The following is a 25,914-nucleotide window of genomic DNA, read 5'->3' on the forward strand; positions in this document are numbered from 1 at the left end:
ACCTGATGGTGGCAGAAGGTGAACGATTCAAGTTATTATAATTCATCCTCTAGTGACCATGAATGTCTATTAAAGGTTATCGGTGAGAACATATCTTCATGAAGCCAAACACCAGAACTCTTTAAAGAAAGTGAAATTCTTCTACACACACACATTCAGTTACGCTCCAAAATGTAATAGCTTCTTCTTCGGGTCATAACCCACACGTTCACAACATTTCATGGAAGTTAGTTGTGTAGTTTTTGAGTAACTAACAAACCTCACCCAGTGGCACTTGGGCTGGAAATCAGAGGATCATCAAAGTCAGTAGGATTCATCTGGGATCTATGAATATCTTTTAGATGTTGAAATATAAATATTCAGAAGATCGATAAATTCATCAGGATTTATGAGATGAATATCTGCTGCAAATTTTTTTTTATTGCAGTCTATAAATATTTGTTGAAAGATTAACTGAAAATGTTATAAATCCCTGAATCAGCAAAACTAGACAAATTAAGTGACTATTAAACGTCTAATAAAAGCAGAAGCGACTGGTTTTTAAAGATGGGAACAGAGACAAAGTGAAACTCAGGGGTTTACCAGTACTAAAGCAACTTTATTAGAATAGACAAAGAAAACATCACACAGACAAAATAGCTATAAATCTACAATTTCCTCAATTTGGTTCTCAGACGTGTGTTTCACTCCAGACTTCAACAATAACTTGGGTGTCAGATTTAAGCCGTGGGGGGGGGGGATCGTCAAATCTTTAACCGGCCAGTAACTGTCACAAATATACCAGAGGACTTTACTGAGGAAAATCTCGGGGGGGAGGGGGGGGTTTGTCTTCCTCTTTATTCCACACAGACGCAATCACACATACGCACACAAACTCCAACACACTCAGACCGTTGTCTCGACTTTGGTCTTTCTGTTTGTTTGAACAGGATTTAAACGCACTTCGCCTGGAGACTCTCGTCTGAACCTTCCGGGTCTCCGCCGTCGACTTATCATTGAAGTCTGAAGGACGAACATGCACATACTGTTTATTTATAATTATTTACAAATCTGCAAAAAACACAATCCTTTCTCTCTTTCACGTCGTTTTTTTTTTGCAGAGACTTTGTTTTTCGTGACTCTGCTCTCCCTCAGCGGGTTGGGGGGGGCTGATGGGGGGGGGGTGTCCAGGTGGCAGTTGCGTTAGTGGATCCTCGTCAGCTCCTCCACGATCTTAATGACCTCGTCCACTGTGGCCTCACGTTTCATGCCGCTGCCGTCATCGATCTGCAATCGAAACCAAACCATGAGCCTCCGCTGCCGAGCCCGAGCCCAGCAGAGATCACTTCAGTCACATCACAGGGACGGATAAACAGGCACATGCACTAAAATGTGGTTTCCAGTGTATTGATGTCATCAATGTTCTGCAACTCAACGTGATGCAAATGAAGTAACTAAAGATAAAACCCTTATTTTTTTTTGTTTTAATGTGAAGCAGCTGAGATTAGTCGATTAATCAAGTAGCCACTCGAAAGATTAAACCAATTTGCAGTAACATTAAACGCTGTAATCAATTTAATAATTCCAGAAATGCCTTTTGGGCTGCAAACAAACAAACAGCCCGTTCCAAACAGGCAGCTTCAGAGCGGACGATCTTATTTTCTCAAACATGAGATTCTGCTGCTTGTTCTCGTCGGAACAGTCAATTTTATATCTTTGAAATTTTGGATTTGATCAGACAAAACAATTTGCGTGTTTTCATCAACCTTGAGCTTCAGGAAATGGAGATTTCTCATTGTTTTCTGCTGTTGTACAGAGAGTTGTTTTTTTTATAGCAAAACTCAAATAGAAAAGGGGATTTTCTCAGCAAACGACCGGCTCAAATGTTTTTGATAGTTTTTTATCATCTGGTCCTGTCGGGGAAACAGAGAATTGTCTTTGTTTCAGAGCTAAAAAGGGATTTTTTTTTCTTTTCTGAATTGCAATTTGAGCAACGTGAGTGAAGACAGACTCAAAGCCGCGTGTAATGAATTGTTTACCTGCCAGAAGCTCCTTTGGCAGGTAAACAAAGAGCGGAGCCACCTGTTCTGCCGTGAAACTTGTGCCCTGTTCCCACTCATGAAAACGGTCCAATGTTGCTTTGAGTCAAAAATACAAATGAAAGCAGCAGTTTTACATCATCTCTTCCCCAGATGCTCCAGTTGGACCTGGCTCGGGCCTCCCTGTTATTAAACCAACTATCGTATTCGTGCCCATTACAGGTCGACACCGGAGGCAACAACACGCTGGCAGTGGGAGCTGTTGAGTAAGCTGCCTTTAGTGCCTGTTAAATAGGAGTTTGAATCACTGTCGTGTTCGCACAATACTGAAAAGCCTCCGTCTGGATATTGCTTCTTATCAAAGGTGCAGAAAAAAAGACTAAATTCACATTTCATCCGGTTCAGAATCGGTGCTGACGTGGATGAACCTGAGCTCCTACCTGCAGAGTGCTCACGACCTCCTGCATCTTAGCCCGGCCGAGATCCAGGAAACTTTCAATCAGATCCCCGTCGATGAATCCCGTGGCCTGCTCCGTCTTCCGCTCGGTGTGGAAGGACCTCCAGGTGCAGCGCAGTCAAGGAAAATCAATACCAGGCAGCTGCTGCGCCCGAGGGTCGATCTTCAGGTACAATATCAAATGTCTCACCTCGGGCGCAGCCGGCTGATATTCAGCGTGATGAAAAGGAGGTGTAATGAAAACAGCCGAGTGCAGAGGACCACACGGCTGATGGAGCAGAACAGTGAGATGAAATACAGAACTGGCTCGGATGGAAACTGGTTTTTAAACTGCAGCTTAACAAGATTAGATAGAAAAATAGTTAGTTTATATTTGAAACCTCTTAATAAAACATATCTAATACCAACCCCCTCTGATTTATTGGGACTGTAAGTGCAATCAAATCTCTAGTTGTCCAATTAATTCTGGTTCTCAGGTTTGAAATCAAAACCATCATGAAAATATTATTACGGACTTTCTGCGATTATTGCGTGTGAAATTATTTTACAACTCTATTTAACATTGACTTTATAAGTAGTCCAGTAAACAGGGACAATGTGTCTCCAATTTGTTCCACTATCCAGAAACTATAGTGTGGCCCATGTCCCACCCACTAACATGGAGGAGGCAGGACTTGTGAGCTATGCTGCAGCCAGCCACCAGGTGGCGATCTACATCCTTAGGACACTTGTTTTCATAACTGATATTGGTTAAACGTTTAACCTCTAAAGTAGAGAATCATATCAGATCAAGCTGTAGAGTAAACACACAGAAACCTGTTCATACATGACACTTCCATCAAACTCCTTCTGAGCCAATTAAAGTGACTCCCATCACCTTTACGGTCTGGTTTACTGGCGACCAGTTGACCCCAGTGGTCAGAGCCGGTCGCCTGCGACAGATGGCGAGTGTCCACATGTGCATGACAAGGATATAAGCTGTGCTCGATCTTGCCCACGCTCTTGATGACCTTGTTGAGGCGGTTCTGCAGGTCCAGGAGGAGACTGTACCAGCCCTCGGACAGGGAGGTCACCAGACCTAACACACACACACAGACACACACAGACACACACATTTATATCAGGCCACAGTGCAGCATATGATAAAAACGTTTGGTTTCTTGAGGGAAGGAAGTAGTGGAACTCAGGAAACCTGCACGATAAATAAATGAAAAGATCATCAGTGTGACTGCAATCCTCCTCATGCAGATTTCATGTTTGTATGCTGGCACTATGGCGGGAGTAAAGTAGCCTTATATTTATACTTAATTATTCAGAGCCTTTCAAAATTGCTTTATTTTAGTGAGTGATTTCCCAGTATAATGGTGGAGTCCCAGAGCTTTGAGGGCGTAGCGTGCTTTCCTCTGCGCTAAAAAGGCAACGGCCGTGACAGTGAGTGCATTACTCCGACGCTCCGGGGAAATAATATCCAGTGAAATTGACAACACAAAGAGTTGCACTGAGTTTTAGTGCAGAGCTCGTTTCACTAAACACGAAGCAGCACAAGAGTTGGACTTTTGGGACAAACTGCCAGGATCATTTTCATTATTACAGATCTTCTGGATTAATGGATTCAGTCGTTTGGTTCCATCGCCAAAAGTTGGATCTCGCATATTATCTCATATGTCCTCGTCCTCTGCAGCTGGTTAATGGCACATTATCAGAGAATTAGTGCCACTTAGTTATTTACCACTAGATGTCGCTAAATCCTACACAAGAACCCTTTAATTTGCAATATTTGATGTTTTATGTCTTTTGCCAATATTCTCTCTTTTACATATTGGCTTGTTTTTGCACAGTCAACAGTCAAAATCCCAGAGATGACCGATCCTGAGTTCATCATATCAGGGAATTGTTTGAGAAGCTGATTTTAAAATACATAAATTATTTCAAATTATATCAAAATAATCGATTATTTGAATGATTGTTTCAGTTGTCAATGATCGTAACTTATTTTAATAAATGACCCGTATCTTGTGAATCAATTACCTGAATAAAGATGCATATGTCTAAGTTTTATCAGAATCGATTCATGATAGATTTTGTTCACAGGACAATATGAAACCATCTTTTCACCTGAAACATTTAAGACAAAAAGCTCTGAGTTTGTGTAAAATGAATTTAAACCTTAGATGACATTTTTCCGTTTACTTCACCTCTTCTTCTAACAGGGTTATTAAAAGTTTGTCAACTTCCTTTTAGGCAGAATAATCATGTGACTTTACAGCTTCTCCTGAGAAGCATCTAATCTATCTGACCATCAAACAAACGATAACACTAGCCGGGCCATTTTTCCTTCATTACACACCGAAGACCATTTGGGTTTACAGGGCCACTGCGGGAAGTTTTCACTGGACTGTGCGACGGTGGTTCTCATTTCCTGTTAAACTTCCCTCAGAGACTTTTTAAAGAATCGCAGGGGGGGGGGGGGCGTGGAGGTGATGCAATGTGCTGCTGGTCGGTGCTGTGCGAGCCCATGGGGTAATTTACTGCTGTGTCCAAATGATGCACACTGCCTGTTTTTCATCTCAGCCATCATTACTGCCAGGCTTTAAGTTACCAGTTTACAGTAATGAGGTGAAAAACGGAGATGTCTCACTCTCACCCGGAAATGGAAAACATTAGTTTAGGATAAATGGTTTTGACAGAGGTTTGACGTCTCTGTGCTGCTGTCAGATGATTATTGGAAAAGCTTGAAATGAGAATTGTGTCTGTTATAATTCATTGATTTGTCAGATAGTGGATGTAATTTTAATTCTCATATTTATCTTTACTTTCCTGCATTAAATGAACGAATATTAACTTTTTCATGAGTTTTTTAAACTAGTTTTTATTGTATACATATATTTGTTTTGACTATAAAGCCGTTTCGTCACTGGGAACTGATTGGTGGGTTTGCTCTTTTCACTGTGAAGTCTTTTTCTGCCTCAAGTAAAACAAAAGTGTTCACAGAGATGTCAGTGGATTATCCTGAGCTGCAGGGACAATGCAGTAATTTTTCAATTCCAAACATTTTGCAGCTGCACAGGGTGAATCCTGAGCATCTTCACTGAATCAAGTTGCAGGCAGAAGTCTCACTGGTGTATATATCCAAACAAAAAGCTCGGAAATAAAACTGTCTGTGCGGCTCGATGCTATTAGAGTTGAATGGAATTGGATGAAGGAGCCCTGGAGGGGAGAATCCAGGGGCAATAGAAAAAACCAAGAATTTAAAGGAGTAGCGAGAGTTTTTGAAAACAAGATAAAAAGACTGAATGATTCTCAGTTAGCTCAACTTAGGTTTCAACAAGTTCAGTTTAAGAATTTTGAAGACCAATAAGAAGGAATTTACAGACCTAAGAATATCAGAGTCCCAGGATTACCTCCACCCATAATTGAATACAAGGCAAAGGAGCCGGATGGAGAACCCCCTCAGAACACCACGTTATCTGACTCACTACAGACAGAGACAGTAGGTATCCACAGTCTTAAATTCCTACTAGACTGAAGTTGTCAGCTCCAGATTTGGCCTGTTTCAACTTTTATTACAGATAAAGAACAATGGAGACATTAGAACACTGAATAATAATAGAATCAAGACCTACCTGAACATAAGAATTTGTATTTTAACATATTTAAGACACTTTGAGGCCTACAATTCAGATTATTCGATTTTTTGGTTGTTATTAAATAAACTGACATGTTAATTATCGATCGTTTAAGGTGCTACAAGAGGTTGTCAGCTTTTGATAGAGATAAGCTGACTGTCCCCCAGTTTCTCCCGAAGCTCTAAATAAGCATGTTTACCGAAATGATCCAATAGCTCATGGTTTGAGTTGTAACACAGCGAGTGTTCACCTGCAGCAATATTTTGTGCTTCTGTGTGTTTGTGTGTGTGTGTGTTTGTGTGTATAGAAATGCTTGTGTGAGTGTTAAATTGTCCGTGCTCCTACCAATCATGCCGTTAACGGTGCCAAAGAGCACGGAGCCCTGGGTGGGCGTGGAGCTCTCTCCCAGGTTTTGCAGCACCAGTGAGCCGTGGCAGAAGACATTGACAAACTCCCCGAGGTGGAAGACCCCCACCTCCTGCAGGTGCTGCCGCTCCTCATCTGTGGTGGCAGCGCTGGCGTTGGGATGAAAATATGGGAGAGACGAAGGGGAGGAATTACAACAATGTTGGCGGTAGAAGTGTGACAACAAAGAGAAAAAGATGTCAGGTAAGGAAGTGTTGGGGGCAGGGGGTGATCGATTAGGCATAAAGAAAAACAAGAGGGCCACAGATATGAGAGACGTTGGTAAAGGTCAAGGAATGACGGAGAGGTAATGGATAAACGGGTGAGGAACAGTGGAGAGAAACAAGAAGAGAGATGTGATACAAAACTAAAGGTCAAAAGCATTGAGTGGTCCAGCCTGACGTATTAGACGCTTAATAAGCGGTGGCATAAATGTAATACACTCACTTTCAGGCCACAGCTCCTCCTTGAAATCAACATTCGTGTGATAGCCGTGACGACAATGAGAAAATGCAGCCCGGCTGACTCATGATTTCCAAAACAAATGCAAGGACAATGTTGTTGCATCACATTAGTATCAAAGATGCGGCTCTTATAAAAGTATCATGGGAGTCAGTGGAGCCTCCTAATGACCCAATGTGGATTTGAGTGGATAAACGTTGAAGGTTATTTTTGAAACCTTTTGTTCTCTCGGTTCTCTCGGAGCAGCTCAGGGGAGCATAATGATTATGGGAAAGGTTGAATGACCTCAGTTTTTCTTTACTTTGGGATTAGAGGCTCTGCTCACCTGTCCTTCTGGCACACAAACAGGTTGAAGGCGTTCTCGGCCCCCAGGAAGTTGTCATCATCCAGGATCTCGACTGCGCTCATCCAGTTGGGATTGAAGTCACGAGCGATCTGAGAAACAGACAAACAAACATGGTCGGTTTTTGTGGACAAAGCTAAACTAACTACTGGTTACTGACTCCAGCTTCATACTGGGATTTACCCCACTGATGAGACGGGGATCAATCTTTTCATCTAACTAATGAATTAATGTGTTTTCCAAATGCCCAACTCAAGCTGTGACCGTGTTTTGAGCTATGCAGGAGAAGCAGAGAAAACCCTTCAACACAACCCTGACATATCACAACCATGTTAAGCTCTAACAGTGAACTTGTTTACACCCTGTTCTTTATTTAACTACATTAGCATTTTAAGAAACTGGGTTTTTGGCCTGTTTTCAGTCTCCCGAAGGGGAAATATCTGCTCTGTTCAGCAGCCACTCGTTTAAACAAGTCTGCCATGTGGTGCCGGCCAGGTAGCATGAAACAGATTTTCAGAGTTAGTTTGCTGCAAACAGCTGCATGCTGGGCGTCTAGGAAAACCCGCTGATGAGAGCAGAGTGGACGAACTAAACCAGTAAAAGCTGCAGGCTGGAAAACCAAAACACTGTTATGAGAGATTCTCCACCGCCCCACAGAGCTGAGATGAACCGATACAGATATGGGTTGAGAAAAATCTGTGGGTTTGTCAGAATGAGAAGGATCCATCAGGGAGGCAATACATATTCATCATAGCTGCTCTTTCGGAAAATAATGGTTTGAAATGTATAAATAAGGCAATTTCAATGGTTAAAGGTTTTAAAGGAAAAAATGAGGCTTATGGATTTTTATGCAGTCATCTAGTACACTACATTCATGAATGTAAAAGAACTGCAGAGTTAAAAAGTCCAAAGTCTGTGGTAAAGGGAGCTCCTCTTCCCCAAAGGAAACACTGGAGCTCCGGCCGCTGTAACACCCAGCATGAGGAAAGTGATATGTTTTCTCAATATTAGAGCATGTCAACTTTTATTAAGTCATAACCAACATTATAATTATGAACCTGAATACGAACAGAATATGTCTCCTTTGAAAAAGGAAGAACATAAAGCCTGTTCTGCATCTAAATTGATTATTTTGTTTGAGCGCAGCAGCACAGCAGGAGTTCAGCCGTGCGCGGGACCCATCAAATCGCTTCATCTCTGCAAATCAATTTTACACTCGGCTCATCAAAGGGATGAGATGTTGAGCATATGTCAGGTATAACAGGGAGGAACAATATGCACGCACCAAATACAAGTTGAAACGTGTGTGAGTGGGGATAAAAAAAAAAAACACCAAAAGGAAACCGAGCTACTAACGGCTCCAGAAAGTGTTTGTGTTTTTAAATCCTTCCTGTCGAGAGCAAACGGAAAACTAGGCTCAGCTTGTTAAACCTCTGGGATTCGTTGGTTTCCAGCCTCGTCCACATCTCACCTCTTCAAAGTTTCCCTCCATGGGTTTGTACGCCAGCAGCAGGACGGACCTCATCAGGTCTCCCACCAGGATGAAATCCCCCTTGGTTTTCAGGTACAGGGCCATGATGTTGTTGTAGTGGTTGCACTCCGTCCTCAGCTCCTTCTCAGCCGTCCACTCGTACAACCGCACCTGAAACAGACAGTCGAGGTGAGAACTGGTTCGAGAGCAATTAGCTCTGGCAGAATTGGGTGAATGGGCACCGGGCGTTTTAATGTCATCACTTCTGGATATGATCTGCCTCAGTGAGCGTGAGGCTCTGATTAAAGAATCCCAGTTATCGGACGTCACACTGCATGAACACTTAACGGCTAATTACACTGACTGTTTTGCACCGTTTGATAATTTCAAAGAGAGGGTTGTAGGGTGGATGAATGATAGGAGAGGGGGGGGGGGGGGTCACTCTGTATATAATTAGTTTCCATCATGTGGGCTCAGCAATGTTAAACGTGCTTTAAGGTAAACAGAAGAAACAAAAACTGGACCTGATGGAGTTCAGTTGATTTATTTTAGAGGGCTATCGTCTTAATGGGGTATTTCATGTTATGGGTCCTTCACTTTTAAATCACTTCTTCATATGGCTTTGACATTTTTAGTCTTTGATTTTTTCAATCAAAGTTCGCCTGACACACTCCGTTTTATTTCTTCTTCTTAATCCCTTTCATGTGAAGCACTTTGGGCTAAATCTTTGCACAGTGCTGCACAAAACAAATGTTTGTTGTGGTTTTTTTAATATTATACTTAAAAGGGAGAATCCTGCCTGTATTACATATTTATCTACTCCAGATCTTTGATTCTTAGTTCTTGAATTAATTACCAAGGTGGTTAAACATTAAAAGTTGGGATGGATCCAAGAGTTTCTTTTCCACTTTCTTCAAGACAGTGCGTGTTTTGACACTGTCCCTGATTTTCCTGGGAATAATTTATGGATCTTGATTAAATATGTATTCATGGAACTGATCTCTATGATTGTGTGAAATTTGGTGCAATTTAATTGAATTGAAGGGAAACGTGTGACTCCATTTTCTTACTTTTATCCTTTTTTATACTATCAGCACCTGCTGCTGAAGATAAAGCGGAACCTCCTGAGTCATTTAAAGACCTGGAACGCATCAGGTAATTTTGTGGCCTTAATTATAACATCGATATCCTTCCCAAAGTAAAAGAAATAGAGACTTGAATCCGATCCAGATCAATCCTGACTCACGATGCTCCCTGGTTGACATACGGGACAGAGTGTGACATGATATGAAGCCTAATATGTAACTTCATCCTTCAAAACACCGAGTTACATGACTAATGAAGCGGCTTGGGATCATGGGACCACTGCCAATGAAATCTACCTGACACGACTCCGTTTTCCCCGATGAGGTCATTGTATTCAGGTTATTTCATACAAGTCAGAATAGTTCCCATAGCCTTTCAAGCAGTTTAAACAAGCAACAGCGATGAAGTTAAACATTTATAGCCAAGAAAATGTCAGTGTGTCCAGTCGATGAATTCACTGACATGTAAATTATGAAGTCGTTTCACAAGTGACTAATGTCAGGGCTTTGCACCGAGCTGCATGATGGTCTCCTGAGGCGGCTGTCAACGGGGAAATTGAAATCACCTCCATGATGGATTAGACCTCAACGATTGTTTAACTTCGCTGCCTCATGGTGAGTTTAGGTGGAGAAATTAGCTCCTTGAATAAAAGAAACTGACACCAAAATAAAACACAGAGTTCTGTGACTGATGTTTTGAATTAAATATGTCATATGAGAAAATTGCTGCTTGTAGCCAAAAGTTATTTCAACATTATACTGTGGCGAGCCTTAAAGAAAGGAGGTGGCAGGAAGTGAACGCTGTGTGATGAGTTGACGGAATAACAGGAAATCCAGGACTATTTGATTGTCGATATATTAAGATAAAGCCGCCTTTTCAAGCGTTTAATCCTTTTGATCCATCTATAGCTTGATGTGGATGAGCGGAGCATTTCAGGACAGTAGGGGGGGGGGGGGGGGCGGTTTCTTTCAAACTGTATGTCAAGTGATTTCACACAGCAATCCATACAGAATGAATCTATTTACGTATTGGACCTTTGAATTGACAGAGGAGGCAGTTTTCTTCCTCAGCAGATCACATGCTTCTTAAGAAATCAAAGAAAGGAAAAGTTGAAGCAGACAAGTCATCCGGAGGTTGACTCACTGATGAGAAGAAAAAAAACCCATCAGAGTATGAAACTAAGAGAGAATTTCTACTGGACCAGACTCTGTAATTGTCGAGAAAATTGATAGAAATGGGAAGAGAAACAGAAAAAGAGGGAATATAAAGTCTGGATTCAGGTGAAAATGACATTATCGGAATCCAAACTATGAGTAATAATGATTTGGCCGATAAAATGTCAGGAAAGGGAAAGAATGAAATGCTGGTCACGGCCTCCTCAGAGCCAAATGTGACGTTTTCTATCAATTAGTCACACACTCGTATTAGAGGGGAGGGAAAAACTATTTTAATTTCACAAAAAAATAGTTTCTTCTTCAATTCCAATGAGAAACTTGCTTTTAGCCTCCTGCTTGTTTAATTCAGGCACTTTTTCTCTGTGTCATGTTCACTCTCACTTGCTTTAACTTCATTAACCGCAGCAGCAACACGTTACCACTCAGTGCGTTATCTTTTATTAATGATATCACTCCTGTGACCACCAAACAATCTGTCCTTCTTCACCTCCACCTGGCCCCTGGTGTTACCATTCATCTGAGTGATCCGAGGACAGATGTGAGAGCTTTCAGACCTGAACTTAGATCTGACCACTCAGGACAAATGGAAACACCAGGTCTCTTCAGGTGGAAAGTGGAAAAGAAACGACGAGAGAGCTTCACTTAAAGACACACTACATCAGGAACTTCCCAAGGGCTGAGAAGAAAGATTTTAAATTGTACTTACAATTCTTTATGACTTTTTGACACTGAGGTCTGCGGTAAAATATAGAATCTGACAGATGAACTTAATTCAAAGTGCACCTGGAGGCTAATTTAATATTCAAGCTACATTTACTCTGCAGGAGTTCCCACATATTGCATATGAGGATGACTGCGGTTAAGTAAAGTTAAAGCCAAGTGCTTTGTAAGCCTCGCTGAGAACTCAAACCCCATCATGCACCACTTACTGTACTATTGATGCTGGCCAGCAGTTTGCCATTGAACTCCACCATAGAATACACGGCTCCTTTCACCTCCTTCTCAGCCACAGTCTGCAGCTTACCTGCAGGAAAGAAGAGCACATCGTCAGTCAGCGTAGAGTTAACATTCAGAGTGCTACGCGCTCAGGGCCAAACTAAACCTGCACCTACGAGAATGGTGCATGGTGTGCTAGTCAACAGTTATGAGAGAGATGTGGAGAAAAAGAGGACGGCGAGGCATTCAGAGTGAGAAGCTGAGAACAAAAAACCATGGGAGGACAAATTAAAGTCAAGCAATATACCTGGAGTGGGCCGTATGAAAAGAAATGAGGGGAATCAGGAGTGGTGAGAGGAGGAAAGTCTGATGAGAAGTGATAAGAAAATGATTAAGTGAGGGAGGAAGCAGGAGCAAGGTAGGACACAGTGTCCGTGAGTGGGGGAAAAAAAGGAGATAGAGAGTGGGGAGGAGAAAATGAAACCAGGTGAAGGATAAAGAGAGCAAAGTAAAAGGAGCCGGATGAGAGGACAAACAGGACAAGATGGAGGAACAAGACAAGGAAAGTGCATTTGGGGTTTTGTTTGTTTGGGGAACACATAGAGAGCAAAAGGAGAAGCCAGGATACTGACCATCGGTGTAGTGGAAGACGATGATGCGTCCCTGCTTGGGCTCGGCCTCCTCTGGGTACACCATGGCGGTGCCGACGATAAAATACACTGACGGGTCTTTTCCCAGACGGCATGACACCATGCTGAGGGCGTACTCGCTGGGCAGGAACTGATGGGCATGGAGAACTGATGGAGATACAAAACACAAATCCCTCAGGAAACTGAATACGAGAGCAGAACAATGCATCGCCCTGTTAATCAGGTGGTGCTTATTTTTTCACGACTGTCCTTCGGCTTTTAGTTTTAAAAGGAGGACTCTGGTTTATTACAGCTGGAGTCTGCTAGTCTGGGAACACGGGGACCTTGCTAAATCACAATCTGGCAGAACATGAAACAACACGTGTGGTCACAGACACAGATATGTTATCTGAACCCCTTCATCTAGGAGGTAGAAAACAAGAGTATAAGGATGATGACATATCATCCTCCCCCCCCATGCACCCACAAAACCTGACAGAGCAGATAATTGGGTGCCATCACATTTACCTGAAGTCGTAATATTTCTCTCATTAAATGAAAATATCTAAATGGCTCCACTTTGCTGTCTGAATAATAATTGTAAAGTTTCGTGGAGACAATCCAAATGGCTTTTGAAAAGTTTTGATCCAGAAATGAAATTATTACAGACGGCCGGCTGCACTGATCATTATTTCAGGCCCCAGACGTTGTCTGTCAGGCTGTAAATCGAAGGACACCTGAAATGTCGATAAAAACCCTAATTGCACAAGAAAGTGAAAGAACTCCAGAGCGTATCACACATCGGAGTGGAGCACAGGACTCTGATTGTCACCTGTGAGGAAGATTTACGATCTAAAGTTTTCATAACAATTTGAGAATGTGCATTTATTTTATCTTCCATACAACATGGAGCCAACATGGAGGTTGGTTTATCATTGTTTATGCATCTGTGACTGCTTCTTAACTTGGAAGACGTTCTGCTGCAGAAACATTATGTAACGAACTGGAATCATCCACGTTGTACTTATTCTTAGAATACAGACAAAAGGGTTTTTGGTGTGTTTGTTGTATGGCGCCTAATTAGGTCTACACAACATTGTGTTTATCTATCTCTTTCACTCTCTTCATTTTACTGCATCTGTCCAGAAAAGACACCTTCCATTATTATCACTGGTTTGACTCATTTTTTATCCCAGGCACTCGGGCTTAAGCAAGAGTAAACGTCAGGGTAAGGTAGAGTAATAAGTCACATGATCCTTAACTTCAAGGCATGCACATAATTATGAATCCATTAACACATAATTTACATAGCCTTACATTGATCATAAAGCACCTGAAGAATGGAAATCAGTGAAAATCCTGTGACTGAGACGTCAGATGACAATTCTGAATGAACTGCTCAGAAATAACCGACAGATTCAAGTGTCGTAACTGTATCCAGTATTTTTTTTTACGTTAAATAGCTTAATACCAACCAGAAACCATGACCCTGGTTCAAAAAGCAGAAGCTGCACCAACCACATTATAATATAAACATATGCGACTGATTAAAATCTAACTGCATCTACACGAGAAGGTTATCCGATCGCACACTGATGAACTGGAGTCGGCTGTGGACACAATGTGCTGAACCAGTCCCTTATTTACATAGTATTAACATATAACATACCCTAATTTATGCAGGTGTGGCAACTGCGGGATTTTTTTTTTTTAAATTAAGGGGCTTGGTGCAGCAAAATCTGCAATGCAAAACAGAACCGAGCAAAGAGCTGCCACATGCACTGGAAGTGGTCTGTTTAATGGCCGAAGCATTTAATCACTGAATTATTACATAAGGAGTCAGAGTTTATTTTAGAAATTAACGAATAATGTTAACAACTTTATAAACACAAAGTGCTAAAATAACTTTAAATGAAGCATGAGATTAAATTAAGGAAGGACACAGATAAATGTAAGCGTGCACATATTTTTAAGATCAGATATTAACGTAGGAGAGCTTGATGAACTAGCGTTAGGACCCGGCTGTGGAAAGACTTTTCTACACTGACCTATTTTTTTCTCCAAACTGAGCACATTATTTTACCATCAGCAGGCCCATATGAAAAGAACCAGCTTTGTGAGATCAAATGTAAAATGGACATCCAGCTGTCTCACCTTCAAAGGTGTGCTGATCCACCACGAGCAGACTGTGGACCTCCACCTCTTCACCAAAGGAGGTCTCGTGGGGAGAGGTGCTGCTGGGGAAGAGCTTGCTGGAGCTCACGCTGCTGGAGAGAGCCTGGAAGGATGTGGGAGCAGGAGAAAAAGTAAAGAACCAATAAAGAGAAAGCTAATAAAGGCTTTAGAGGACATTCACAATTGATTTGAGTCAGTTCGAAAGCGCTGTCAGAACCGTCTCTAGCGGCCGACTTTAAAAACACTGAAACACTTTTCTGGTCATCACATGTGAGAGGTGTCATCTTTACAAAGCCGAGTTGCTGATGCAGTAAATACAAACACAGAGTACACACCTGTCTCTTAGGGGACACCACCGAGCCAAGCTAAGTGAGCACTCCACAGGCTGTCACTACAAATCTGGCTGAAATGACTTTTTGATTGGCTCCTCAAGCGTGAATCTTCCTTAAATGTGCGTCAGACTATTCTGTCTTGGCGGCTGAAACTTTATTAACTGTGTCTCTTGAAAACAAATCAAACAATTTGTTTAATGTTATTTGAGTTTTATTTGAACACTGGTAACAGCTAAATGCAGCTCCAGCAGGTATAGCACTTATAAAGTGGGTCTACTCTGTCTTCATTTATTGTACCTTCGTGTCTCTGGAGGGACACTGAAACAAACATAAAAAAGATATTGTATATTGTTTGATTATAATTAAACCTTCTTGTAATGAATAATACTTTGGGGGGTTAAGTATGAGGCAAATACAGAAAGAAAGAAATTAAAAGACTTAATTTACATTAATATGGGTTAAATTAAAATATACTCTTCTTTTATAAAATACTCTTATTTACAAAATACGATCAAATTAAATCTTCTATTTATCAACAGGGTGAATTAAATTCTGGTTTATAAAATCCAGACCCACTAAACCTGCTCGGTGTCTAACATCTGTTTTCCTGACAAAGCCCCAGTCTTATACTATAAATAAAGTTTTCAGTCAGCATGCCTGGTTAGATATGAGTGCAAAACAAACAGGCCCTGGGGTGTTTACTGTCTGAGCACAACATGGAGCAACGGTACCTGAGTGCTCGCACTGGGGCGGACGGCAGATGTGGTGCCGCTCACATCCTGAATCTCCACCCTGCTGGACAGAACTCCAAAGCACTGGGAAACCTCCTGGTAGCAGATCCGCCTGGTGGGATGTTCGCAGATGGAGAGAGAAACAAGAGGAGTGAGAAAAAGCTGAGGGAAGATGCTGGTAAACACGATAAGAGCAAAAGGGCTCAGAAAACAGTTCCCTGAGAGACTGCTGTCTGTGTTTTGACTGGAAAACACAATAATCCAGTGTTTTCAGCACAGATTTCCACACTGACCTCACTGGGTGGGCTGTCCAGGTATATTCACTGAACCATTTTTGCATTTTTTTACTTTTATTTTTGTTGAATCTGTTCGAGAGGACGGCCATCAGTGAACTACACGTCAAAATCTCATCGCTTTACACCACCTGTGGCAGTTTGTGTTTTTAATCGCGAGACAGTTTTATTGATGATCGCAGAAACTCTGCAGAGAAGCACAGAGAGAGAGAGAGAGAGAGTTCTCTGGTATCACGTTAGAGGACATGATAACATATAATAAGATATTTCACAACATAGACCAGGTTAGGCAATGACCAAACCCCAGGCAGCCATTTGTAGAATCTAATTCTCTGGGAAACACTGTAAATGTCTTGTCTACCACTTGGTAGATTGGATCACAAACAGAGGGCAACAAAAAATAAAGATTCAACAGAACCCTAACACAATGTGAACTAACAGGATATTTTTTTGGATGATGGGTGTGAAGTGTTTATGTGAAGTTCACTTTCAAAGCAGAGAACTGACCTGGGAGACTCGTAGAGGGGAACAGTGCGGATGTGGAGTTTCTGGATCTCGTCGATGGTACCGATGGTCAGAGTGCTGTTGTTTGCCAGAGCCAGACTGTAAAAGAACAAACATAAAACAAGATGAATCTACGCAGTGAAACAAAACACAGCACTCCCAACAAAACAAAGAGAGGGTGATGTTTGTATTTTATAATCCACACGTTGGAACCAAATGCTTCTGCTGGTGGATCAAAACAAAAGAAAGTGGAGTTTCCAGGGCCACAGACTTCTCACAGCAAAGTTTAGTGCAGCTTCATTTTTTTTTCTGTGAGACTGAGACTGACTAATATGCACAAGGGGGACCTGTTCTGCTGCCGACCTGTCAGGGTAGCCCTCAGAGTTGAGTGGGCACATGTAGTTGACCTCCTTCAGGTTGACGTTGGAGAAGACGAGCTTGTGGTTGGAGGAGTAGATGACGGTGGGCCGGTCGGAGCAGGCGAACACGTTGGAGGTGGACAGGGATCTGAAGGTCCTGAGCACTGTGGGCTGGGTGCCGAGGGTGACCTTCTTGCGCTCGCTCAGAGCACCTGGGGGCGAAGGAAATGAGACGGCAACAAAAAGTTAAAATCCAGTTTGGAGTGTGGGCGTTCCAATCAGGGTCAGAAGAGTCATATGCCAAGAACTTTTAGACCGAGTATTTTGCCCCAAAGTTAACACACACACAAACACACAACGACTATGAGCTGAACAAACCAAATCAATATTATAAGAATATGTAAAAGAACACAGTTTCCCTGTTGTGAGTCTTTCCTGTTATTGAGCTTAACGTTTGCCAGGAACAAGACCTTGATTACAGCTTTATCAATGCTTCTGATTTGAGTTCTCTTTAACAGCCTGGAAATCAGAGCTGAGATCATTCGTCCATTTACCGTGATTGAAGGAAAATTAATCCGCAACTATTATGACGATCAATCGACCCTTTCAGACATTTTCAGGCTCAATAACAAACGATTCCAATTGCGACAGTTTGCCAATTTTCTTTCGTCAGATAAATAATTATTCAAAGTGTCGAGCTGCACTCTGATTGGGCTTTTGTGCATTTGAAAACTTGGCTGAGTTTCACTCTTACATCTTATCACTTAGGTTAGGTGAGATTACAGTGACGGGAAGAACAGGTACAGCTCATATGATGTCTTGATTTGAAAAGGTCAGATATTCTGATTGGTAAAGTTCAAATGGTGACTAATGTCTGGTTTATTCTACAAATATGGTGATGAATAGTTAACAGAAAGTTATGAGAGACATTGCCTGATAATGTTGGATAAAAGAGACAGTGCAAATATATGCTTCTATCTAAAAGTCAAAAGAGATAAATTAAAGTCAGCACAGTGACAGTGCACCCTTGCACTAATGCAGCAGCCCACTGGGATGTGACACAGTCATCCTGGTGGTCAGTCTGAATATAGTTGAGCCCTTAACTGTTTATTATCTGACCTCTGGGAGTTGAAAAGCCTGAAGACAAATTCAGAGTTTTCTCCAAACCAAACAATATAAACCAAACTCACTAGTTTGATGTCATGTTTCCGATATTGTGTTTGATGATGTTGTTTTACTTCCACATCCACTCTGTATAAGACACAAGCCCAGGTTTTTAAAGTCTTAACCCTGGCAATTAACATGGCTGCATCTGCTTTTTTCTGATTAGTTTAAATACCAACAGCCATTTAGCCAGACTCGATGAACTCCTCCTTTATGCAGCAGCTTCTAAAATCCTTTTTCTATTGTGTCTAAAATGTTCTTTTACATGGCACACAGCATGTTTAAAACCATCGGATGAGGTTTTATTAATCAATACATTGTTTATTCTTAAGTTTGACTGAAAGATTGACAGTAATGTCTTTCAGCAAAAGTGTAAAATTAGCTTTTTCAGGCTGCACGGTTTTACATTGACACATATTGCTGCCAGTTGATGTTCCCTGGGTTGGGAAATGTTCAATGAAAACATGCACCAGTCACTTTTTATAATAATTTTACATGCTGTTATTTCTTTGCTGCTGTTTTACTCATCCTATAGAAATACATTAGTTTCCACAAAGTATTTTATCTCAATCCATTTTGAACTATTCACATCCTATCCACCCTGTGCCTTTTGACTTTGTACTATGTTGTCGAGAACGATTTGTTGCGTAGCTATATTTTTTAGAGAGAATAAAGCAATAAATAAAACAATAAAGCCGACTGTGACTCTGATGTTCTCAGACAGCTGCCTACAGCTCTGCCTTGAGACCCCTTACCAGTGTGAGAAGTTTGAGAAGCTCTCTGATAAGCAGTGATGGTGATGTGAAGGACCTACCAGTCTGCAGGTCCAGACCAAAGTAGAAGAGCGCTCCGTCTCCCAGGGCACAGAGGAGGTAGTAGCTGCCTTCGAAGGTGGTCATGAGGATTGAACGAGGGATGATCTCTGAGGACACACACACACAATCGAGTGATTTATTTTTCCTGTACACTGGAGTCGCAGGTTTGTGGATGAACAGCAAAGTGATAAATGTCTGCAGCAATGTTTCTGTCAGAAAAATCAATCATAGTTATTGGCCTGACTGGATGGGAACTTTTTGTTATGAAAAAAATGAACATTTGAATCCTGCGGGGTGAATACAAAGTCTTCTGTCTTTTCCACTTCCCAAACATGGATTTCTCTCACTGCAGAATAATTACATCGAAGCTACATTGAGCTGTGATTAACTGCCAGCTGTTCAGCACTGCTGTTGTTTGAAAATGAGACGACTTTAAAATGTTTCCATGCGAACGTGGATCAAATATCAGATATAATGGAACCAAACGGGGGTGAAATATAAACAAATGACTGTTATATTAAGAAAAAGCATCCAGATAAACAATTAGAACCATGTAGAAGCTCTTGATTTGAAAGTTTCAGACTGTTCCTCCAGGGGGTTTGCGGAGTTTGTGCACCGAGTAGCTGTCAATCAAACGCACTTTAAAAATAAGTGTGACACTGCGAGAGAGAGTGTGGAGATATTCTTCAGCTTTCTAATTGGAAAGGAAGAGTCCTCCCTGTGCCAGTTCACCGTGTTAGGAAACTTCCAGTGTCTCCTGTGGCAGCTGACTTTTTCATAAGTTTAACCGAGTAAGTCCTCTCTTGCATATTCCAAAACATAAATCTTAAATATTGAGTTTAAATGGTCTCTCAATGTGTCTGGGCTCTCAACAAGTACCTACTTTAAAGTGAGATTCTTAACGAGACATGTCATTGGCATCTATAAACTGGAGATAAAATCCATTTTAGTTAGTGCTCAACATTCATACACTCGAAATTATCTATTGGATAATTTAAGGGAATAGCTGCACAGTCCGTCCACTGCAAAAGGGCAACAAACTTCCGCTAGCACAGCCTGCAGCTCAATTATTTACATGCATCCTTTTTTTCAAGCAGCATAAAAAGACTGTGAGGAGTTGCAGGTAAACAGAAAACAAAATATGATGAGTTTCAGACTGAGATGTAGATTTATATTCCCCCTAAACGAAGCTAAGCTAAAATCCTGCTTGATGCTTGCAAGTCAGTATTGATCCAACTCCCTGCAAAAAGGCAACTGTTGAAAAATTCCTTTATTACTGGTCTGGCTGCATATAAACAAACAATTGCATTATTTTCCAAATGATAGATTTTTATATTTCTCCTGTTTTTCAAGCATCTGTCCAATTATTACGATTGTAAATGTTCCACCTTACCTGAAACAGCTTGGACAGCAACTGATTAAATTAAAGGTAGAATTTTTATTTTTAAGCCCATTTACTGGCACAACCCAGTAGCTGAATGGTGGAGGTGCGACCACATGGGGAAATCTTCCTTGGTTATTAGGCCACAGGATTCACTTTTTGCCAACTGGTCAAGTCCATGTGTGTCTCTCACCTACTCTGTGACCCAGTTTTCTATCTCTCTTTTCTATTTAAGTAATGGCCAACAAATCTAAATGACTTAGACTGATGATGATAAGAGCCACTTTTACAGATAACAAACAGGGGATAATTGTTCAAATTTGTTTCCTGTCTGCTTTCGTTTTAAATCTCGTATTTTCAGTTATTTTTTTCACAGATAAAGTAACACTCATCCCTCCAGGCTGTGGCGTATTGAAGGGTGAGTAACTGTGAAAAACTGAAATATTTCACCCTCAATGTGTGAGATTCTTTTCTGGCTTTCTCAGGTTGTGAATCTGGGCTTCCATGCCTCTGTGAAGCAGAGATAGTGTTTGTGTTCTGTTGAGTTGTCGAAAGAATCTTCAAATGGACTGACATTATCTAGTTCCACCTATCTCTCTCTACAAGTCAGTAACAGCTTTCCCTTTCTGGAGTCAGTGCTCTCTACTGCTCATTTCTCTCACCTCCTCCCAGCATTTCCTTGTGCAGGGCTGTGAAGCAGGGCAGTTTGAGCACACGGGCTGAGATGTCGGTCCAGAGACCCACGGCGCACAGCGGTGACTCAGCGCCAGCCTCCCCCAGAGGGGTGATGTCCAGGCAGGCCACCTCGTGCTCCATCTCCGTGGTGCTGAGAACAGGCATCGAGGACGTGAGAAAAAACATTAGCAAGCTGTCCTGCACATCGTGTGAACAAGAGTGTGTAACAAAGCTCGACACCTGCATGCGAGATGCAAATTGAGTTCCCACCGTTCCCAGGAGACATTTCTATTCCCTACAAGACTGCGGGGAAAATTCACAATTTCATTTCTTCCTCATTTAATCGAAGCTGTGACTTTCGTTCTTGAACAACAGCTCCACTTGACAAATGCTATGATGATTAACAGCAGATTCCCTGTGCCTGTTCTGTTCAAGTGCTGCAATATGTTTCTTCTCTGGAGCAATTCGTGGACAAATGGCTGCATCCATCAATACTGTGGATGTTAGAGGTTTTCTGTGAAATCTGGATCAGACAATCATATTTTGAATTGTGTGACTCATTACTCGCGTTGTGCATATTCTTGTGTGGAGTATTAGTAATAATACTGATTATCCTGAATATTTGTGTCTGATTATAAATATGGTATTTTAAGAGTGTGACAAATATAAATGATGTCACAGACCCATTAAACTCTGGAGTGAATTCAGACAGACGGGCAAATCCAGGATTATTAACTCTAACAAAAACACATATTCCTATCATCACATTATTTTATATATAATCACTGTGTGGTGTGTTGAGCTTTCACTTCCACTTATAGGATGTATTAGACGTAGAAGTATTTCAGTGAAGTAAACACCTTAACTCCAACTGTGACGTTCTGATATTTACTGACATCTGAGGCTTCCACACAAACCCGGCTCCTTATTGATGTATGAACAACATTATTTCAAATACTTTGCACCTCATGAAGCCCAGCTGTGTGCCTCTCTTAACAGGAAACAAACAAATTACTTTCATACCCTCGAGAAGTCCTGTAAAAAATGTTGGCTCTAAGCAGTTTTACTGTAAGAGTGACACAAACACAGTCACAAGGTTAAACCACAGCAGCAAGGCAGGGACGTTCCAGGAAAATAATACCACAAAGGTTTCTGCACCAAACAGTAAATTAATGTGTGATTAATTAGTTCTGTTGTGTATTCACGACTTGTTCCCTGATGTATCGTGTTAACTTTGACAACTTGAGTTTAGTTTTTGTTTCCCCGACATTAAGATTTAAGTCTCTGAAGTCGACTTTTGTATTTTACTTTGAATTTAAGTTATAACTGGTTACTTCTACACTATAGTCTTCATGCAAAGGGCATTTTTATAAAGGTCACAGCCCGGGGCTAATTGAAGGGATTATGATTATTCCTATTTACTCTAAAGCTTTTATAACCTCACTATCAAATTCACACAGACACGGTTGGCATTAAAAGAATAGTCCCGACGTTTAAGGGAACACATTCATTTGTTTTTGTAGAATAAATACACAGTTGCAGCCAAACAGCCCGTTTGTTTAGCTTGGCACAAAAAACTGGCAACATGAGACTCAGCTACTCTGACTCTCTCCAAAGGAAACAGAATTCATCAACCATCAAGTCTAAAGCTATAAAACAAAAATAATTAACTGATCGTATTGTGTTTGTTCAATCCGATCAGAATGGCCACCAGTGTTTGTGCTAAGCTAGGCTAACTGCTGCCTCCAGCTCCACATCTACCATGCAGACATCAGGCTGGTTTCAAACCGCTCATCGAACTTGAGACAAGAAAGTGAATAAGCTCTTCTCTCAAAACGTCAAACCAGCCCTTCAAAGCATGTGCATCTCTTATTGCATTGACATCCTGAATTCTTCAGTTCTATGAGCCTGTGCCCACTGCAGCCTCAGATTTCTGCTCTTGGCTAACAGGAGTGAAACCTGATGTGGTCTTTAACTGTTGGAGCCCATCAGCCTCAAGGTTCCACGTGTTCGTCCTGAGATGCTTTGCTGCTCTCTCTCACTCTTGAAGGGAGGTTACTCGGTTACCGTAGCCTTCCTGTCGGCTTCAACTTGTTTATATTCTTTCTCCTCTGACCTCTCTCGTCAACAAAGCATGTGTTCTTCTACAGAGCTGTGGCTCAAAGGATGATTTTTTATTATTGGCATATTTCTGAGTAAACACTGGACTTTGATGCATGAAAATCCCAGTAGATGAGCAGTGACAGAAATAATTTCCCCCAAAAAACCTTGCCACAATCACTGGGATTTCTTTTATACTTATTCTGATGTTTGGTCTGAGCATTACCTGAAGCTCCGGATCTGTATCTGAATGAATTTATGCACTAAGCTGCTGCCACCTGATAAAAACTATAAAAGGGGGTTGAATTGATGCATTACATGTATTTATATATAATGTCATAATCAGAAGCTCCATAAATCCACAGATAAGGAGGAGTGAAGTACAGCCTGAGTTTATACTGCTGCTTTCTGACTTTTCTCCTGAAATTATCCAGAGGAGCTGGAAATAAGAACACAAATGTAAGTTGCTCTGGACATTCTCCAGAGTTTTTCCTGCCAGCCTCCAAGTAAAATGTCCCGAGACTGAACCGGACTGGTGTTCTTCGTGTGTGAAGTGTGAAGACCCACTTGAGCTGACTTTTTTTCCATTTCAGAGTTCATGTCTGAAAACAGCTTAAGCGATCTTGACAGCTGACCTATTCCTGTGTGTATCTGTACCTGATCTGCTTGAGCTCCCCGGCCAGGATCTGCAGGTAGTAGAGGGCCCGTCCCACGGCGAGCACCACCTGTGTGTGGTTGCAGGCGGCCACGCTGATGTTCCTGCCCTGTGGTTCCTTCCACTCGCTCACTAATGCCTTGCTGTCCTGAAGCACCAGGCGCACAGAGCCCGACGTGATCTGCAGACACACACAGTTTTCCCCTTTAAAGATTATTCTGTACTGAATTTGTGGAGAGTGGCAGAGAAGGATGATGATGATGATGCAGAGACTGGGAGTTAAAATAAGCTTCAAAAGCAAATCCCGATGTTTATATGCGACGTCTGTGCCAGGATCGCTGCTGCACTTTTTAAAATGACAGAAAAGAAACTATAAATTACAGCTCAACGGTTATTTTACCACAATTTTACAATGAGAAAGAGATGAAACTATGATTTTGAAGGTGGACAGACGATAAATACATTTTCTTTTAATCCAAAAACTACCGAACAAATGATGCATATACTAGATTCTAGTATATTCTCAGGGTTGTTCTTCACCTGCAACCAGTCAAGCAGCAGTTGATCAGTGCCCACACACTATACATAGTGAGTTCTTGGCAGGAATTTCAATACGAAAGGTCACAGGATATTATGAATTCACGGTGACGTTGACCTTTTAACATTTGGATGTGAATTGTCCTTAATTCACTGTTTTTCCTGTGTGTGAAATTCTGTCACAATTACCACATAAATTCTTTGTTTATGACCAAAACCATTTTTCGTGTGAGGTCACAGTGACCTCCTCTTAGAGCATGAACAGGTTTGTACTTTAATGCCGGTTGTCATAACAGCCTTAAAAATTTGTGGATTTAACAGTCGGCAGAATTCCCCGCTGGTTTCATCCTCATTTTAAAAAAGGCAGACAGGAACTTGAATTTAAATGAAGTGCAATATTCATCTCGACAGAGTTTAAAATACATGAAGTCCTATTTGCACTCTTCATATTCAAAACTGCCCCTTTCAATCATTTATGATTCCGCTGCAGCAAAGCGTCTCTTATTAAATGAAGAAAAGGCCACAGTTGAAAATTTCATTGCTATAATTAATTTTGAATGAAAAATATACGGCAATTCAGTTAATTCTAGAAGAGAGGGCTCACATCAAATGAGTGTCCATGTTAAACCAATGCATGTTCAGCTGATGAAACGAGTGTGTGCATTTGTGTTTGCAAACCTGAATGAGTTGCTGGTGCGCCACGTTTCCACAGTAGAACGTCTGCTGGTTGTCCACAAAGCCTGGAAGTTCTGTTTCCTCCACTTCCTCACCACTCAGCATCAACACTCTGGGGGTAAACATGCTCTTAAAACGACATTCAGAATCCAGAGTGCAGTATCTGGCGTGCGGCGCGGCCAACACTTACCGCGTTTGTCCCACAAAGGACAGCACCAGCATGTCGTCTGTCTCTCTACCGGCCTCAGAGCGGAGCGGCCACAGACCTTGAAGGGAATACCGGCAAAAAAATATTGTGTTAGAAAGAAATGTCGCTTTCTCCATCATTCTGGAGGGTAAAAGAAATACAATATCCACCAAGCAGCCAATTCGATCTTTAACTATTACATCTGTCAAATGTTAACATGTTGGAAGATGTACAGGTTGCAGGGCCCCCTCGGAGAGCCATTGATTGGCTGAGGGAATAATTGCCTCTCATCAAGAGGCCAGGGGAGAAGTCAGCGTCTGAGACTTTTAGGGCAGAAGCGGTCAATAAAAAGCTGAAGCCTAACAAGTGGGAGAAGACCTGAATTGGCCTGTGTGTCTCATTTAAGCACCGCAGAACTGCCAGGGGAGCAGAACCTAATTTTCTAGGATTAAGACGTGTCTGCCGTCATTAAAATGGATGGATTTCTTCAACATGGCAGCTCACTCATGCAGACATAGCAGCACTAGTTGTTTGACACACCTAACCTCGGTGATTCCGAGCCGCGCTCACACGATGCGCTTAGACGGACAAAAGCTGACGTCTTGGCCCGGCCACAGAAACAGATGTGTGGGTTGAAGTGGCTCTGCTGTCAAGTCAGCCGAGGATTAAGGTCCAGATAAAGTCAAGACTTGAGAGAGGGATGAAGACACACAGGCGCACACA

General features: G+C 41.7%; 1 protein-coding gene across 1 annotated transcript in view; it reads right to left on the reverse strand.

The window, feature by feature from the left end:
* Window positions 1-577: 577 nt before the first annotated feature.
* ddb1 (damage-specific DNA binding protein 1) overlaps window positions 578-25,914 on the reverse strand; it is a 37,214-nt gene continuing 11,877 nt past the window's right edge. The window contains exons 11-27 of the mRNA XM_053423669.1: window positions 25,195-25,270; window positions 25,008-25,116; window positions 23,795-23,973; window positions 21,025-21,188; window positions 18,981-19,088; window positions 17,007-17,214; window positions 16,647-16,742; window positions 15,847-15,958; window positions 14,763-14,886; window positions 12,612-12,776; window positions 11,973-12,067; window positions 8,783-8,953; window positions 7,294-7,403; window positions 6,447-6,616; window positions 3,451-3,553; window positions 2,459-2,582; window positions 578-1,266 (exon numbers count right to left, since the gene is read on the reverse strand). Coding sequence (XP_053279644.1) covers window positions 1,183-1,266; window positions 2,459-2,582; window positions 3,451-3,553; window positions 6,447-6,616; window positions 7,294-7,403; window positions 8,783-8,953; window positions 11,973-12,067; window positions 12,612-12,776; window positions 14,763-14,886; window positions 15,847-15,958; window positions 16,647-16,742; window positions 17,007-17,214; window positions 18,981-19,088; window positions 21,025-21,188; window positions 23,795-23,973; window positions 25,008-25,116; window positions 25,195-25,270 — 2,198 coding nt within the window. The 3' untranslated portion in view covers window positions 578-1,182. The remainder of the gene's footprint in view (window positions 1,267-2,458; window positions 2,583-3,450; window positions 3,554-6,446; window positions 6,617-7,293; window positions 7,404-8,782; window positions 8,954-11,972; window positions 12,068-12,611; window positions 12,777-14,762; window positions 14,887-15,846; window positions 15,959-16,646; window positions 16,743-17,006; window positions 17,215-18,980; window positions 19,089-21,024; window positions 21,189-23,794; window positions 23,974-25,007; window positions 25,117-25,194; window positions 25,271-25,914) is intronic.

Source organism: Pleuronectes platessa, chromosome 1 (assembly GCF_947347685.1).
Source record: "Pleuronectes platessa chromosome 1, fPlePla1.1, whole genome shotgun sequence".
NCBI lineage: Eukaryota > Metazoa > Chordata > Actinopteri > Pleuronectiformes > Pleuronectidae > Pleuronectes > Pleuronectes platessa.